Consider the following 16064-nt stretch of genomic DNA (forward strand, 5'->3'; position numbering starts at 1 on the left):
GATTAAAATTTCATGTTCCCACGTAATTGCAGCATGTTAAGCATATGGAATTGATTACGAGCTGTACGTAGATGAATGGTACACTCTGGATAAAACTCTACAGTGCTATCGGTATATGTTTTATCGGTTGGGGCATGTTGAGTGCTGGTCGGAAGGCGACGCACCGCCATTAGTACCAAACCCGAGACGCATTACAAAGAAAGGAAGGCTCCGTGCATCACGTATACGTAATGAGATGAACTGGAGGACACCAAGTTGTAGTAATTCCCGCATCCATTGCTCGATATGTGGGAAGTCGGGGCATAATAGGAGTACTTGTGAACACGGGTCGTGTGACATTCCGAATTTCGACCGTAACTCTTGATAAAAAACTGAGTAAATTGGGATGAGTTATATTCGGTTATAGAATGTAGTCGTGGATAGGACGACTTGCTTTATTGATGCATTTAATACTCAATCTTATATGTACGAAATAATATTTGATGATTGGTTGAGGTGTTAATACGCGGGCCCGCCCATCGAGTTGAAAATCTCTGTGACTATCCTAACATTTTATATTATAGACTTATGAATCTATGTTGCTTGAAATGATATAGTATGAAGTCTAGTTCCACTTTTATATTAATTCTTGAATTGTTGTTGATGTATCGTCGTTTGGTTATTAATCGCTGTATATGACGCATTTTAGAATTGTTCGGAAGTAGTATTGGCCTACTAAAGAATTAGGGTTGACTTATTGAGATGAAATCTCACCCCGTTGTGGTACAACCTTTTCCAGACGCTAACCTCTAGCTATGCCGCAAAAGCGTTTTGGGGTACCGATGGATATTGATACGATCATCACCGAGTACCCGGTAGGCGAGGATAAGGTCTACCTTAGGAAGGGAAGCATAGTGCGGGTCGATGAAGGGAGCGATTATTGGATCCCACATACCTTTGAAGCTTGGTTCTATAAAGAGGGAGAAGTAGAACATGGACCGCTTATGACTTTTGAGATACCTCATGCTATTATTTCGGGCTGGTGTAATACTAGACCCGCGGACGGTGAAGTGTTCAACCCCGAGCCCAAGCCTGAAAGTAAGCAATCGGAGTCCCCCAAACCCCCTGCGGATGATCGGATGGTCGAGCCCTCCGATGCGGACGTTGCGCCTGGAGAACCTTCCGAGTCCGAGCCCGAGATGAAGGACGAGTTGACCCTGAAGAGGCTGAAAAGTGAGACGCTTTTACGGATTACTACCCGCTAGCCGATGAGGACTTATCCGAGGATAGTGGCCCGACCTCATTGTGTAGCTATATTATCTACCTTTTTATGCCCTCGTAGGATTGCGTTTGTATTTGGACACGTCCGTGGGATTCCTTTTGGTAGTTTTTTGTTGTAAGCTTCGAACCTCGTACTTTTGTATCCCTTTTCGTTGAACTCGTTGTATAATTTGGTTTTCGGTTATGTGATGTTTGTTTTTATGATATCCTGGATCATCTTGCTTCGTTGCATTCGGGTTTTATTTAGGCGTCCGCATATGCATTTCATTTCGCAATTTCGGGTTTTTATATATTAATTTATTGTGATGTTATAATATCACGGTTGCACGATATTTATTCATTGCTTCTGTTTCATATGTACATTAGATATGTTAATTTAATGACGGAGATAATATGATAATTGTAGATATGGCACAAAGGACTCATATTCAGCCGGGACCTCGGGATGATTCACTACTTACACGACGGACCCGACATAGATCATAGACCGTATGGAACGCTCGGGTAATTGAGAAATTTAGTAGTCCATCCGCCATTCGTAACCCCAATATCAAAATTGCTACTAATAGTTCATATCACATTTCACAGGCAGATGAAAATGCACTCCTTAGATGTCAACGATCCATGTTGCACGTGGATGAACTTGATCAACGCATACTCCCGTATCTTCAAGCTTCGGGATTTTATGGAGTTTATATGATGGGGTATTTTCAGTTAGATTGGCATTTGATTACTGTGTTGGTCGAGCAATGGAGACCCGAGACCTACACCTTCCATATGCCGGAAGGTGAATGTACGATTACGCTTGAGGATATAGCGGTGATCACAGGGCTGCCCATAGATGGACGTGCGATTACCGGCCGTACTAATTTCAACTGGGGTACTCTCTGTAATGATCTACTTGGTGCTCGCCCGCCTAATTTACGTGGGGACGAGATAAACTTAAGCTGTTTGAGAGAACACTTTGATGATCTCCCTCTAGATGCCGATAACGTTATGACAGTACAACATGCTAGGGCGTTCATTCTCCGTCTAATTGGAGGATGTATTTTTTCGGATGAATCGGGGGCACGGGCTAGTTTGCTGTTTCTTCCACTGTTGGCGGACTTCAACAACCCTACGCGATACGGTTGGGGTTCGGCGGCGCTTGCATGGTTTTATTGGGAGCTATGTAGTGCAACCGATCCATCAAAACATCAAATTAGAGGTGCCCTAAATGTATTGCAGATTTGGGCATGCGAGCGCTTCGGATGTGTCGCCCCATCCTTGGCGGATCGTGATCCTTTAGAAGATGCACCTCTCGGTAGTCGGTAAGTGATCTATTATTTTTTTAGTTCATCAGTCATTAATTTTTTTCCAGTGCGTATAATGTATGAAAATCTCATTTTTTTTTCTTTATGCAGTTGGAGTCAAGACCTACCGACAACGGAGGTCCCTACACATACGTTGCCACATTTGCGCTATCAACTTGATAGAATGAGATCGGAAGACGTAAGTAATGATAGCAACCAACAAGTTTAATATAATTTTAGCTTATAAATTAATTATTGATTTAATTTAATATGTTTTATTACCATACCGGATTATTTGGGAGCCATACCCCAATGACATTCCGGAGGCTCTACCATATTATTGCCGGTAGGGACAAGATAGTTGGATGGCTCGTGTCCCACTCATCTATTCTTGGATAGTTGAGTGGTATTATCCGGATCAAGTACTTCGTCGGTTCGGTATGCAGTAGCCAATACCTACTTGTCCGCGTGATCATACCGCGTTGCATGATATTGAATTAAGGCTAGTTGGCAAGGATTGGGTAGGTAAACACGGACGGTGGATTGATATGTGGGACCGTCGTATCGATTACATTGTCAATGGTGATCTAGCAACGGAGGCACTTCACTATCATTCGGAATATATGGAGTGGTACCGTAGACATACCCGGAGGTGGATTTCTATTCCGGGGGCCGCAATGGGTGTAATGGTTCGTGCAAATACTTTCAATTTCATTCGTTAATTATTTTTTAGTAACGTGATCTATTATCATTTCATAACTTTTGTTAATTTTGATATCATTACCAAGGTGATGGTGTTGAACAAATTTTGCATATCATACATAACGTCAACCCATCTCGTCGGTCATGGGCAAATGTGGGGAATATAGCTAGGGCAATGCTATACGCTCGGAATGAGGAAAGACGGCTAATAATGATGCCACCGCTCCAACCAGCAACTACTGCAACACCCGTTGGACCGCGGGATGATGACCCTCCGAGACTGTTCGACCAATGCGGAGGACTACTCGAGATCATCTAGGTGGTGATGTCGTCCCCTATCCCTTGGAGTATCATACGACAAATTTCACTTCGGGGTTCACTCCGGGGTTTGGCGAGTCATATTTCACTCTAGGGTTCGCACGGTTTGTAGGCCCATCTCACGGGGGATTTGATTTTTAATATCCCGACAATACACTTTTGCAGACTCCGGCTACTTCTGCCGAGCCTTATGGATCCGATTTCTCTCCTTTTTCTCAATACCCTCATATAGTAGAATATGTACCATCCGGACGGGGCATATTTGCAGAAGATACGCCTTCGTCATCCACACATCCTAGTCATCCGGATTCTCGTCCTCGACGTCCGTACAATACTAGACTTCCCGAACAACGGAGACGACCTACTTGCCGAACGGGAGGTCATAGAGGAGGACAACATCATTAGTATATGTAATTACGGTTGACGATTGTTATATATTATGAAAATCTCATTTTTTTCATATATCTTACTAATTTTATTTTATGAATACTTTCAATTAATTACATAATTACAATATTATTTATTAATTATAGATCTTAATAAATTTTAACATTAATTACAACATTTTTTTTATATACCTTACCAACTTTGTTTCATTTCGTATTTTTTTAATTATTGATACTTATATTAAGTATTGAGATTTTCATAATTTCTAAAAGTCCAAAATTACAAAGCGGCAATTAAAAAATCCCCAAAATACTACAAAAATAGAAAAACCCATCTAGATAATCCCCAATCACAAAAATCCATCGTTCATCATCGCCAACGGCAGTGTATATTGATTAAGACGCCATTTCCCTTGAGTCGACCGAATTTGAGCCCGATCTGATATCGTCGACCCGATCCACCGGTTTTTGACACATCACCATTTCACCTTTCGATTGGATTTATGTCCGTCCAATAGATGAATATATTATGAAAATCTCATTTTTTTTTCATATATCTTACTAATTTCATTTTATGAATATTTTAAATTAATTACATAATTACAAGAAAAACGGCGTTTTTTTAGGAAAAAGCCTGGCTTTTCTTTTTGTGTGGGAAAACGGCCGTTTTCCTTGTCAATTTTGCATTTTTCTCCCTTCGATGCTACTTCTTGATATCAAATGAACCCTCCTTTCCCTCTTTCCTCTTCTTTCAATCTTTTTAGCCGACTGAATTGCATAATTACAATTTATTTATATGAATATTTTACCAATTTTATATTATGAATATTTTCAATTAATTTCATATATGGTTAAATATGTCTTCAATTTTATGTACCCGATCCGGTTTATCATCTGACTCGACATATTTTTGTGCAGCCCAAAAAATGGAGGAAAAATTGAGATTTAGTTCATCATGCGGAGAATTGGGCCGATAGGCTTAACTTGAAGCAAGCGAACAAATCTCCTTTGGGTGTGAACAGATTTGTGTGGGGGTTCGGGGGCAATGCCCCCGAGAAAATTTTTTTTGCACCCTATTTTTTATACTACGGCTAGAGTTTCTTTTCGTTTGCTATTGAAGATTTTCCTTATGTGAGAGACGAGTGAGCCGTGTACTTTTTTTCGATCTAAAATCGACTTACGTAATCTCTACTCTCCTTGATCATAGTGCAATTTCGTTTTGCCTCGTCCGTAGACGTAGATCACCTTGATTGAACCACATAAATCCTTGTGTTACGTGTTCATTTTCGGATTTGTTTTTCCAACATATATCTTACCAATTTTTTTTATGAATATTTTCAATTAATTACATAATTACAACATTATTTATGAATTATAGATCTTAATAATTTTTTCTATTAATTATTACTAATTATGATATAAACATGAGCTTCACAAAAAAAATTATGAACAAAATAAATATAACATGTTAAAAAAATACGAAATAAACTAAATATTATAAATATAAATAATTAAAACACTTAAAAAAGGAAAAAAAATAGTGGCCGCCTGTTGCTCGGCAGGCCGACCGCCGAGTAGCCGTGTGGGCCCCATCGCCTTACTGCTCGGCGGCCCAGTGGCCGAGTTAAATTGGAAAAAAAGCCGTCCAATCTGCAATATTGGTGGGAGACTCGGCTTTTTCTTTGTCAAAAGAAAAATCAAAGAAATTTGCCGACGTTTGAGAACAACAGGAAAATTTTACATTAAACTCATATCAATAGGTAGTTTTTAAAAGAGCAAGATCGGAGAGACAATAACCAAATTCAAATCATGTCATCATATGGCAATTTTATGATCGTTATTTTCCATTCTAATCTAATAATTATGGTCCGTATAAAGATTACACAACTTCAATTTTATTCTATGAACTGAGTTTTTTTTTTCCTTTTTCCATTTAAAAGAACTCCTCAACTTGAAGGGTTTTCTATCAACAAATTTAGAGAAGATAATAAGTGAAAAGTCAAGATTCATTCTCAATTAATGATTAATATTAGTGAGATGTAAAGGTCTAAGTTAACCAAAGTCTAATGTACCAATAAGGAGAACACTATCAAAAATCGACGTTCATTATATAATCTTTACGTTGGCAAATCATCAAGATACCTGGCTCTTTAATTCTCAAAGAGGATGCCAAGAGGAAGTTGTTGCTTCAAGTGCCATCACTGCTCCCCCAAATATTCTCATTTAATCTCTCTCTGTCAGTCACAATTACCCTAACTACAGCAATCTTAAGTATGCTCAGATGCTTGTCCAGTAGTGAAGAACGAAAAGACGTGGAGATGGACACTGGTGATGGTGTCTAGTCAAGTAAAGCAGCAGTAGTAAAATGCAGAAAAGCCATTCATTTCTAGAAGGGGGACCTGTCGTGTTACCATGAATGATCGCCGTTCGCTTCCTAAAACAACTTTTAATAAAAAAAAAACGTATTTAACAACCATACAAAATTTTTATTTTAAAAATAAATATTTATTTAATAAGAGCATAAAATTACCACGGTGATTGATGACCAGTGACTGGAGATCGATGGATGGCGACCAGGGACTGATGCATGGCGACTGGCGAATAGTGATTGGCAGACGGGTATGAATGATAAGAAGAGTTTTGGTTTTTATTTTTGTTACAAAAATGGAAAAGTAGATAATTTTTACTTGTTATGTATATCCAAAACCTATTTCTGAGTTAAAAATTTATTCAAAAAATAAAATCACATTATCAAATTAATTTCTGTTTCAAATCTATTCTTAAAAATAAAATAAAAAATAAAAATATATAAACAAAATGATTATCCCATGTATAAGCTCCCAGCCTCCCACGACTAACCCCGATTACCCTCTCTTTCTCTTTCTCATTATCTCCCTCTCCCACAACGTCCCTGGTTAAAGCAGTCTTTTCGAATATTTAGATGGTTTTCCATGAGCAGTACAAGGAAAGACCTGGAGACTTGGACATCACTGACGGTGACTGATCAAAGTATAACAAATTGCTAAAAATCATGAATTGTGTATGATGTTTATTTGAATATTATAATTATTTTTTTAGTTTATTTAAGTATTATAACTTTTAAAAATTGAAAATGATTTTTTTAAAATATTTTAACGTGCACGTGGAAATTTTTCATAATTTTTTTTATTTTTTTGGGTTCTTTAATTATTTAATATTAAAAAAAAAAGGCAAATTCAAGTTTCCCCTTGGCCGGCGAGGTCGCCGGCGAACACCGGGCGGCCCAGGGGCCATGGTCGGCTCGTCCTGGGCCGGCGAGGCCGCGGGCGACGGCGCGAAGGCCCTCGCTAGATCTGGGCGACCCTTGCAACCTCGCCGGCCACTGGCCGGGGGGCCCTCGCCTGGACCTCGTGACGGTCTTCGCGGCCTCGGGATTCTTGTCCAGGTGCCATATCATCGCCAGCCTCTTGTAGGCTTTCTTCAGATCATCGTCGCTCGCGTTCCCGTTCACCTTCAGTATGTTGTAGTAATCCACCCCCATCCTCACATGTCTTCAGATTCCTTCGCGCGGAACGTGTGCGAATATGTAATTTATACAGGTCGAAATCGTTGCCTTGTGATCGTGGAAGAGCAAAATGATCGAAGAGATGGAAGACCAGAGACGGCGAATGTTCTAGGTTTGATTTAATGGGGGATCTGTGTGTGGCCGTCGGAGGAGATGAAGATGAAGGGCCAGAGACCGTTGGATGCGTAACGAAAATTGGGGTTGAGAGGATCCGACGGTTAAGGAGTGAGTTTAGAGAGAGAAGGGCAAAATGTCGAGTGGGTCCAAGAAAGAGTTCACGGGTTAAACAAAGGCAAAAAAATCCAGAAAATATTAATTTTTTTTAAAAAAAATCCACGTGACACAAAAAATAAGTAAAATAATAATAATAAAATCCATGTGAGACGGTTTACAGGAAGTGACACTCAATTGAACGATTTTTGCAGGAAGTGGTACTTAAGTGAACGATTTTTTTTCAGTGTGGCACTCAAGTGAGAAAAAAAAATTATGACTCTCAAGTGAGCGCCGTACAAAAGTTATGACACTTGTAAAATACTTATTTCGTATCATTTGAGGTGCACACATCTGATTGAAGTGTTTGGAATAGCTTTGTTTCACATGTTGCTGTTTGAGCTATTCGAAGATCTTCCTTTGAATTTTAATTGCCAAGAATTGGAGTACAAACACATCTACCTTCATTGATTTGACAATGGCAACAGCCCAAAATGTGTATTTATGCTCAGTTAATATGTTTTAAACGTCTTAATTTTTGGCTTTTATTTTGGTTAAACCTTTATTCGATTCAGTTGATAGACTTTTGTTGATGTTGAACTGATGAAAAAAGTACTCAATATAAAAAATAACTTCTTTTCATTTTTTTTTTTTTTGTGGTTCAGTTTGGAGTTGGAGCAGTGTTCTACCATGCAGCAAACAAAGTAATTAACTGATGTATAGTTAAGAGCTTAAACTAAGGTTAGATTACAGGCCTTTCTTTTTTCTCTTAAATATGATTTGTCTCCATCGCTCCCCTTCTTCCTTCATCTTCATCTTCATCTGTCTCCCACCGTTCTTGCTCTGTTTCGCTCTTCTCCTCATTTGCACTCAATTCTCTCATCGCTCTTGCTCTGTTTCGCTCTTCTCCTCCGCACATCCGTTCTTCTTCCTCTTCGGCTTCTCGGCTACTTATTCTTCTTCTTCATTATCTTTTGCTCCTTTTCATCTCTCTCTCTCTCTCTCTGTTTTTGCGCTCGTTGTTTCTCGTACAAAAAATCAAAGAAAAATGTCGATGGATGCTGCCATTGCTATTGTATGGGATGTCTTGAAGATGGGGTTTGATCCCATCAAGCGTGGATTCGGATACGTCATGTCCTCCAAGAGCTACGCCGACAATCTTCGGCAGGAGGTCGGGAAGCTCGATGAGCAGGTGGAGAGGGTCGGCCGTCTTGCCGAAAGGGCTAGAAACAATGTCGGGCCTTGTACCCTCGCTTCACGAGGTGGGAGGATGATGCCAAGAGGAACTCCAGGGACGCGCAAGGCCTGTTGGACGCCTTCGATGAGGCGACCAAGACTTGCTGCTACGGGAGACTTCCCGACCCCAAATGTCGCTATCAGTTCAGCACCAAGGCCAAGGCCCAGATCAAGGTCATTGGGGAGCTCGCTCAACAATGCAATGATCGATTCAAGGAATTGGACGACATCTCCTGGGTTCCTGCTCCAGGGGAAGTCACTGTTCCGAATCCGGCCAGGAGAGTCCAGCCGCCCACCGGGACGGCCTCTGTTTCTTCTGCCTCGACTTCGATTACTCCTAGGGAGGATGGCGTCTTCGAATCTAGAGCTTTGATGATACAGAAAGTCATGGACGCTCTTGCCAATAACAGCAACAGTGTGGTTGGGATTTACGGGATGGGCGGGGTCGGCAAGTCCACCCTTTTGGTGGATATCGAAAAAAGAATAAGGAGAGAGAACTCTTTTGATTGGGTGGCTAGGGCCGACGTGTCGGAAAATACAGACATCAAGAGGATTCAAGGAGAGATTGCGCGCGCTTTGGACCTTACTGACATGAAGGCCGAAGAGTGTCCCACGGCGCGAGCGGAACTTCTGCAACAGAGGTTGGAAAACGAGGAGGGGGAGAAAAAGAAGGTGCTCATAATACTGGACAACCTCTGGGAACAGCTCGACTTGAAATCAGTCGGCATTCCTTGCGGACCCGACAACAAAGCTACAGGATGCAAGTTGTTGTTGACGGCGAGAGAGCAACGTGTTTTGCGAAGGGAAATGCGCTGTGACAGCGCCTTCCTCCTTGGTGAGCTGGAAAACGTAGAGGCAAAGAGATTGTTTGAGAAGATGGTGGGAGGCAAAGTTGAAGTTGGGTGGGAACCCTTGGTGGAGGAAGCACTCGGCATCTGTGCAGGCTTGCCTTTCCTAATTGTTGCAATATCAAAGCTTTTTATAGACACTACTTACTCTGCATGTAAGTGTGCTTTGACACAAATCTGGAGCAAAGATACCGGTGAGACAGGTGAGTTGATAAACAAGACTCTGCAAATTAGTTATGAACGTATAAAACGCAAGGAGGCGAAGTCATTGTTACAACTCATTGCTGTTTATGGTGTCTCTAAGCCCTCTCTTGAAAATTTGGTGAGGTACGGCTTTGGTTTGGGGTTACTCGGAGAAGATAGTAGCATGGAAGATGCTAGAAATATGTTGAGCTTACTGATCGAAGATCTTCAAGACTCCTCCCTATTGTTACGCGGCGAAGAAGGTGATGGTTTCAAGATACATGACTTGGTCCGTGAGTTTGTTGCCTCGATCATTTCAAAAGATCGCCCTCTTCTTGTGCTGAAAGACAAGTCTGTTGCCAAGTTGTCCCAGGACAAGCTCCAAAGTTGCGAGGCGATATGCTTTCCCTACGTTGACATGAAAAAGCTTCCCCAAAAATTAGTTTGTCCGGAATTGCGCATCTTTTTACTGTTCGCAAACGATAAATCCTTAGAGGTCCCAGATTCATGTTTCAACTTTATGAGAAAACTCAAGGTCTTAAATTTCACTGGGATATGTCTCAGTCGTTTGCCTTCGCCGTTTCAATTCCTGGAGAACTTACGCACTCTATGTATGGATAATTGTTCGTTAGAAGACGTGGCCATTCTTGCCGAGCTTAAAGGGTTAGAAATTCTCAGCCTTAGAGGTTCCAAAATTCAGCGGTTGCCGAAAGAAATTGGGCAACTGGTAGAGCTGAGGTTATTAGATTTGAGCCATTGTTATCGACTTAAGATAATTGAACCGGATGTACTTGGAAGGTTGACCAAATTGGAGGAGTTGTACATGGAGCGTAGCTTTGATCAGTGGAATGCCGTGGAGCAAACTCCAGCAACTAATGCCAGTCTTATTGAGTTGAATAACATGAAGAATCTCCGCGCTCTGCATGTATCCATTTCCGATCCGAGTGTGCTCCCAAAGGACCTAGATATTGAGAAATTAACCAAATACAGAATCTCAATAGGAAATATGTGGCGCTGGAGCGAGTACGAAGGATTGAGGACATTGGAGCTGGAGTTGAATTCAAAAAGCGATATTCTTCGTGAAAAATGCATACAAAGTGTCTTATGCAAAACCGACGATCTGTTTTTGAAAGATTTGAACGGAATTGAGCAAAGCGTCTGCCGGTTATCCCAAGAAGGTTTTTCACAATTAAAGCATCTAGAGGTCGAGGATAGTTCTTCCCTCCATTACATCCTCGACTGCTCTTCCCTTCCCACTTTTAAGGCGTTGGAGTCATTACTTCTCAAGTGTCTCATCAATTTGGTGAAGATATGCCACAACCATATCTCTCCCGAGTCCTTCTGTGCATTAAAAGAAGTACGAGTTGAAGGTTGCGACAAGATGGAAGTTCTATTTCCTTGTTCAGTGGTGAGACAACTTCCACATCTAGAAAAGATAGAAGTTGTCGATTGCAAGTTAATGCGAGGGATTGTAGACGTTGATGATGATCGTGGAAAATTTGAGTTGCCTAAATTGCGCGTATTGAAATTGCGTGACTTGCCAAATATCCAGAATTTTATCACTGGCGGTTCGTCTCCTTCGAGTAGTACATCAAACGACCAAGTTGGCACTCAAATTGCATTCTTCAATGGACGACAGGTAACTTTCTTTTAAAAGAAGATTAATTATTAATTACCTTTTCCTCCCTTTGCTAATTAGATGCAGCACATATTATGATGCCTATTTATTTTGTTAGTTTCAGTTTATTTTCTTCATAATTGCCTTGTCCGTTCATGCCTTCCTTGCAATTAGATAAAACAAAATCTTCCGTTTCTCCTAATTGAGTAGAAATTCAACTAATTGAATGAAATCCATGTAAATTTAGTTTGTGAGAGGTTGCGAGTTATTTTAAATTTACATGCTGCAAGCGTATTGATATTACTTGGGTTTCACAAAGCAAAATTGAAGGGAACGTTTTTAGCATTAAATTAATTTCGTAAGTAAAGTTATTTATACTCCTTCGAAATGGATTCCATTAATGCACGTTTTTTTTTTATTTTATGTGTATTGTGTTTAAATAAGCACTTAGTCATTGCATAGGCCCCATAATTGTACAAGCACAGAATTTCGTGCATGCTTATGCACGCCTACAGCATGGATAGAGATGTATTTGTACGGACTTTTGGCATTTGATATCCTGTTTAAATTGGTGGGGCCCAATACTCCAGCAACATGATAGTTTTCCTCGTCCTCGAAATATAAATTGTGGACCCCACATGCTATTATGCCTGAGTACTTCTTAAATCTTCTTTTCATGCTTTGAGCTTCCACGGAGAGAGAGAGAGAGCTTGCTTTATATGATAATGGAACTATTAACTAGTACATCTCATTAGACACACTGGCCAAGCATTGCATATTTCGTTGGTTTCCTTCCTTTATTCTGCGGATGGAATAAAACTGGCTCACTAGTCAAATTAAGCTCTGCATTGCAACTTTTTTACCTAAGGAAAGACTAGAAACTAGAAACGACATTAGTATGGGGATGCTGATTTTCTTAGTCCGTTTGTTCATTTTATTCTTTTTTTTTTTTTCATTTTGTGCAACTCAATAATTTCTCTCACCCCTTGGTACTCATCTCTATTTACATCTTGGAAGTTCATGAATTCGAGATTTAACTAAATCATCAATTTCATGAACGAATTCCATGAGTTGCCTTTCCAAGTTTGGAGACATTAGAAGTTGATGGCTTGGGCAATCCCGGGTTTATGCTTTCCCCATCCATGGTGAAATCTCTTGCAAAACTGAGAGATCTAACGGTATCAAATTGCAAGAAGATGGAGGCGATCCTTACGGAGGAAGAAGGATTGGGAGTGGAAATATCAGAAACTCTATCATTCCCGATGTTAACCGATTTATCCTTAGCATATTTGGGAAGTTTGACGTCCTTCTTTCGCGAAAAATGTAAGATTTATCTTTTGTTTTCATCATCGAAGATCTTCGGGTAGATGGATTCATCTCCAGAATACAAATTTTAACAATTCATTTCATCCAATAAAAAATCGATGACAGGTTCACAAGAGGGTCGGCGTCTGGACCACATCCAATCATGCTCCAGTGTGCTTTTCAACCAAGAGGTACGTGATTAACTAGAAGCTAAAGCATAGCCAAAATTAAAACTAACTAAATTTACTTACAATCTTTACTTTGGTTGAAATATCTCACAAGAAAATTAGTAGCACAAAAGCACAAGTATTCAGAGTTGCCGCAGACATGTGCGGGTTGCAATTTCTTACCGTTAATTTTCTGGTCGAAGGAAGCTTTACTCTCCCCTGGCCCTAGATGCACCAGCAGAAGAACGAATTTGAGCCCGCTCCCCATCAGGAAAGAGCCGTGGAAATTTTAGTCGTGGGTCCCACATTCTTGTTGGGGATGACAATAGTCCAATGAACGAAACACAAAAAAAATAAAAGTCAAAAACTACTTGTATGGATGGGAGCAATGGATGGGCGAAGGATTTTCTAGAGTTTTAGCAATGAACCTTTGGAAAAACAGAAAATAAAGCTTTCCATTGTAGAGCAGGGACAATTGGGTCTTTTCACCTAAAATCTTATGGTCTCATACATGTAGGCTGCGTATGTAGACTCATCCTTAAAGAAATTACGACAACGAGGAAGATTAATTGAGATGAGTTATATGAGCTTACCTTACAGGAAGTAATTTACCTTGAAAGCTTTATTTTCCTTGAAGTAATTTACCTTGAAAGCTTTATTTTCCTTAAGCTTTATGGGTGACTTGTTTTCGTTATCACGTACCTCTCGGTTGCAATTTCTTACCGTTAATCACGTACCTCTCGGTTGAACAAGATATCCATTCCACAGGTTGCCTTTCCAAGTTTGGAGACATTAGAAGTCGGTGGCTTGGGCAATTTCGGGTTTTTGTTTTCCCCATCCATGGTTAAATCCCTTGCAAAACCGCGAAATCTAACGGTAAGCGATTGTAAGAAGATGGAGGTAATCATTACGGAGGAAGAAGGATTGGGAGTGGAAATATCGGATACTCTGTCATTTCCAATGTTAAGCGATTTGCGCTTAACTAATTTGGGAGGTTTAACGTCCTTCTCTAGCAAAAAAGGTAAGATTTATCTTTTGTTTTCATCATCGAAGATCTTCGGGTAGATGGATTCATCTCCGGAATACAAATTTTAACAATTCATTTCATCCAATAAAAAATCGATGACAGGTTCACAAGAAGGTCGGAGTCTGGACCGCATCCAATCATGCTCCAGTGTGCTTTTCAACCGAGAGGTACGTGATTAACTAGAAGCTAAAGCATAGCCAAAATTAAAACTAACTAAATTTACTTACAATCTTTACTTTGGTTGAAATATCTCACAAGAAAATTAGTAGCACACAAGCACAAGTATTCAGAGTTGCCGCAGACATGTGCGGGTTGCAATTTCTTACCGTTAATTTCCTAGTCGAAGGAAGCTTTACTCTCCCCTGGCCCTAGATGCACCAGCAGAAGAACGAATTTGAGCCCGCTCCCCGTCAGGAAAGAGCCGTGGAAATTTTAGTCGTGGGTCCCACATGCTTGTTGGGGATGACAATAGTCCAATGAACGAAACACAAAAAAAATAAAAGTCAAAAACTTGTTGTATGGATGGGAGCAATGGATGGGCGAAGGATTTTCTAGAGTTTTAGCAATGAACCTTTGGAAAAACAGATAATAAAGCTTTCCGTTGTAGATCAGGGACAATTGGGTCTTTTCACCTAACATCTTATGGTCTCATACATGTAGGCTGCGTACGTAGACTCATCTTTAAAGAAATTTCGACAACGAGGAAGATTAATTGAGATGGGTTATATGAGCTTACCTTACGGGAAGTAATTTACCTTGAAAGCTTTATTTTCCTTTCGCTTTATGGGTGACTAGTTTTCGTTGTCACTGGAAAATTGATGGTCAAGTTCATTAGTTGTCTTCTGGGGTCATATAATTGCATTTTGTGTTGTAAATTAGCTTTTGTTTATCATAAATTTTTGTGATGGAAAAAATTATCTAAATGTTGTAAAGTATCTTTCCTGTAAATTTTCTTCGGTGACCAAGTATGATAACTTGCTATAGGCACATAAATTTCCTGCCTGTCCTTTGTAATTGTAAATTCTATTGTTGATGGGTCCATTCGTCAGGTTTCCTTTCCATTCTTGGACTCCTTGACAATAGAAGATCTTCCCAATTTAAAAGAGATATGGAGCGATGAATCTCCAGTAGAGTCGAGCAATCTCAAATCTCTCAAAGTGGTGCGATGCAAATCTCTCTCAATGGTTATCAGCTCTACATCGTTGGTAAAGCTCCACAAGTTGCAAACTTTAAGTATCAAAGGTTGCAGTTCGGTGCAAGAAATTTTTCACCTCGAAGGACCAAGCGCCAATGGAGATGTTGAGCCTCTGTCAGAGTTAACCACCTTGAAATTCAAAAAGTTGGGGAGCTTGAGGCGCATATGGAAGGAGAATCCTAGTGGAATAGTGAGTCTCCATAAATTAAAGGAGTTTAAGTTGGATGGCTGTGACAACCTCGAGTTTATATTTTTTCCATCCATGGTGAAATCTCTCACACAACCGAGAGATCTAACGGTATCAAATTGCAAGAAGATGGAGACAATCATTGCGGAGGAAGAAGGGCTGGGAATGGAAATATCAAAAACTTCGGCATTCTCAATGTTAACCAATTTACGCTTAGATTGTTTGGAAAGCTTGAAGTGCTTCACTTGCAGAAAGTGTAAGATCAGTTTTTTCTTTTTATTACTAAAGATTTTCGTGTAGATAGATTTATCCTCGGAATACAAATGATGACATTCTTTTCATCCAATGACAAACCAATGACGGGTTCACGAGAAGCTCAAAGTCAGGATTGTGTCAACTCATACTTTGCTGCACTCTTCGGTGGAGAGGTATGTGATTACTTTACATCAAATTAGATGCACGAGACAAAGCATAGCAAAAGCTCAACCCATAGTTAGAAGCATCATGCCAAGATGCTGTCGTGACTCGAGCGTATGAAATGGCAAATTTATCTTTTTTTGTCTGGTGTATGAAATAGGAATTGAGA

General features: G+C 40.1%; 4 protein-coding genes across 4 annotated transcripts in view; all 4 read left to right on the plus strand.

Moving 5' to 3' along the window:
• Nucleotides 1–16064, plus strand: part of LOC115755168 — a 463587-nt gene that overhangs the window by 204817 nt on the left and 242706 nt on the right. The window lies entirely within an intron of this gene.
• Nucleotides 1–16064, plus strand: part of LOC115755147 — a 237035-nt gene that overhangs the window by 199018 nt on the left and 21953 nt on the right. The gene's annotated exons all lie outside the window — the stretch shown is intronic.
• The window catches only part of LOC115731259 (disease resistance protein RPS2-like), a 253309-nt gene that overhangs the window by 106629 nt on the left and 130616 nt on the right, over nucleotides 1–16064 (plus strand). The gene's annotated exons all lie outside the window — the stretch shown is intronic.
• LOC115733062 (disease resistance protein At4g27190-like) lies at nucleotides 8645–15778 on the plus strand. Its single transcript, XM_048279741.1, is given in 4 exon segments — nucleotides 8645–8944; nucleotides 8947–11618; nucleotides 13838–13867; nucleotides 15512–15778. Coding segments are annotated over 4 exon segments (3153 nt in total). The 5' UTR covers nucleotides 8645–8760.

This window comes from Rhodamnia argentea, chromosome 5, assembly GCF_020921035.1.
Source record: "Rhodamnia argentea isolate NSW1041297 chromosome 5, ASM2092103v1, whole genome shotgun sequence".
Lineage (NCBI taxonomy): Eukaryota > Viridiplantae > Streptophyta > Magnoliopsida > Myrtales > Myrtaceae > Rhodamnia > Rhodamnia argentea.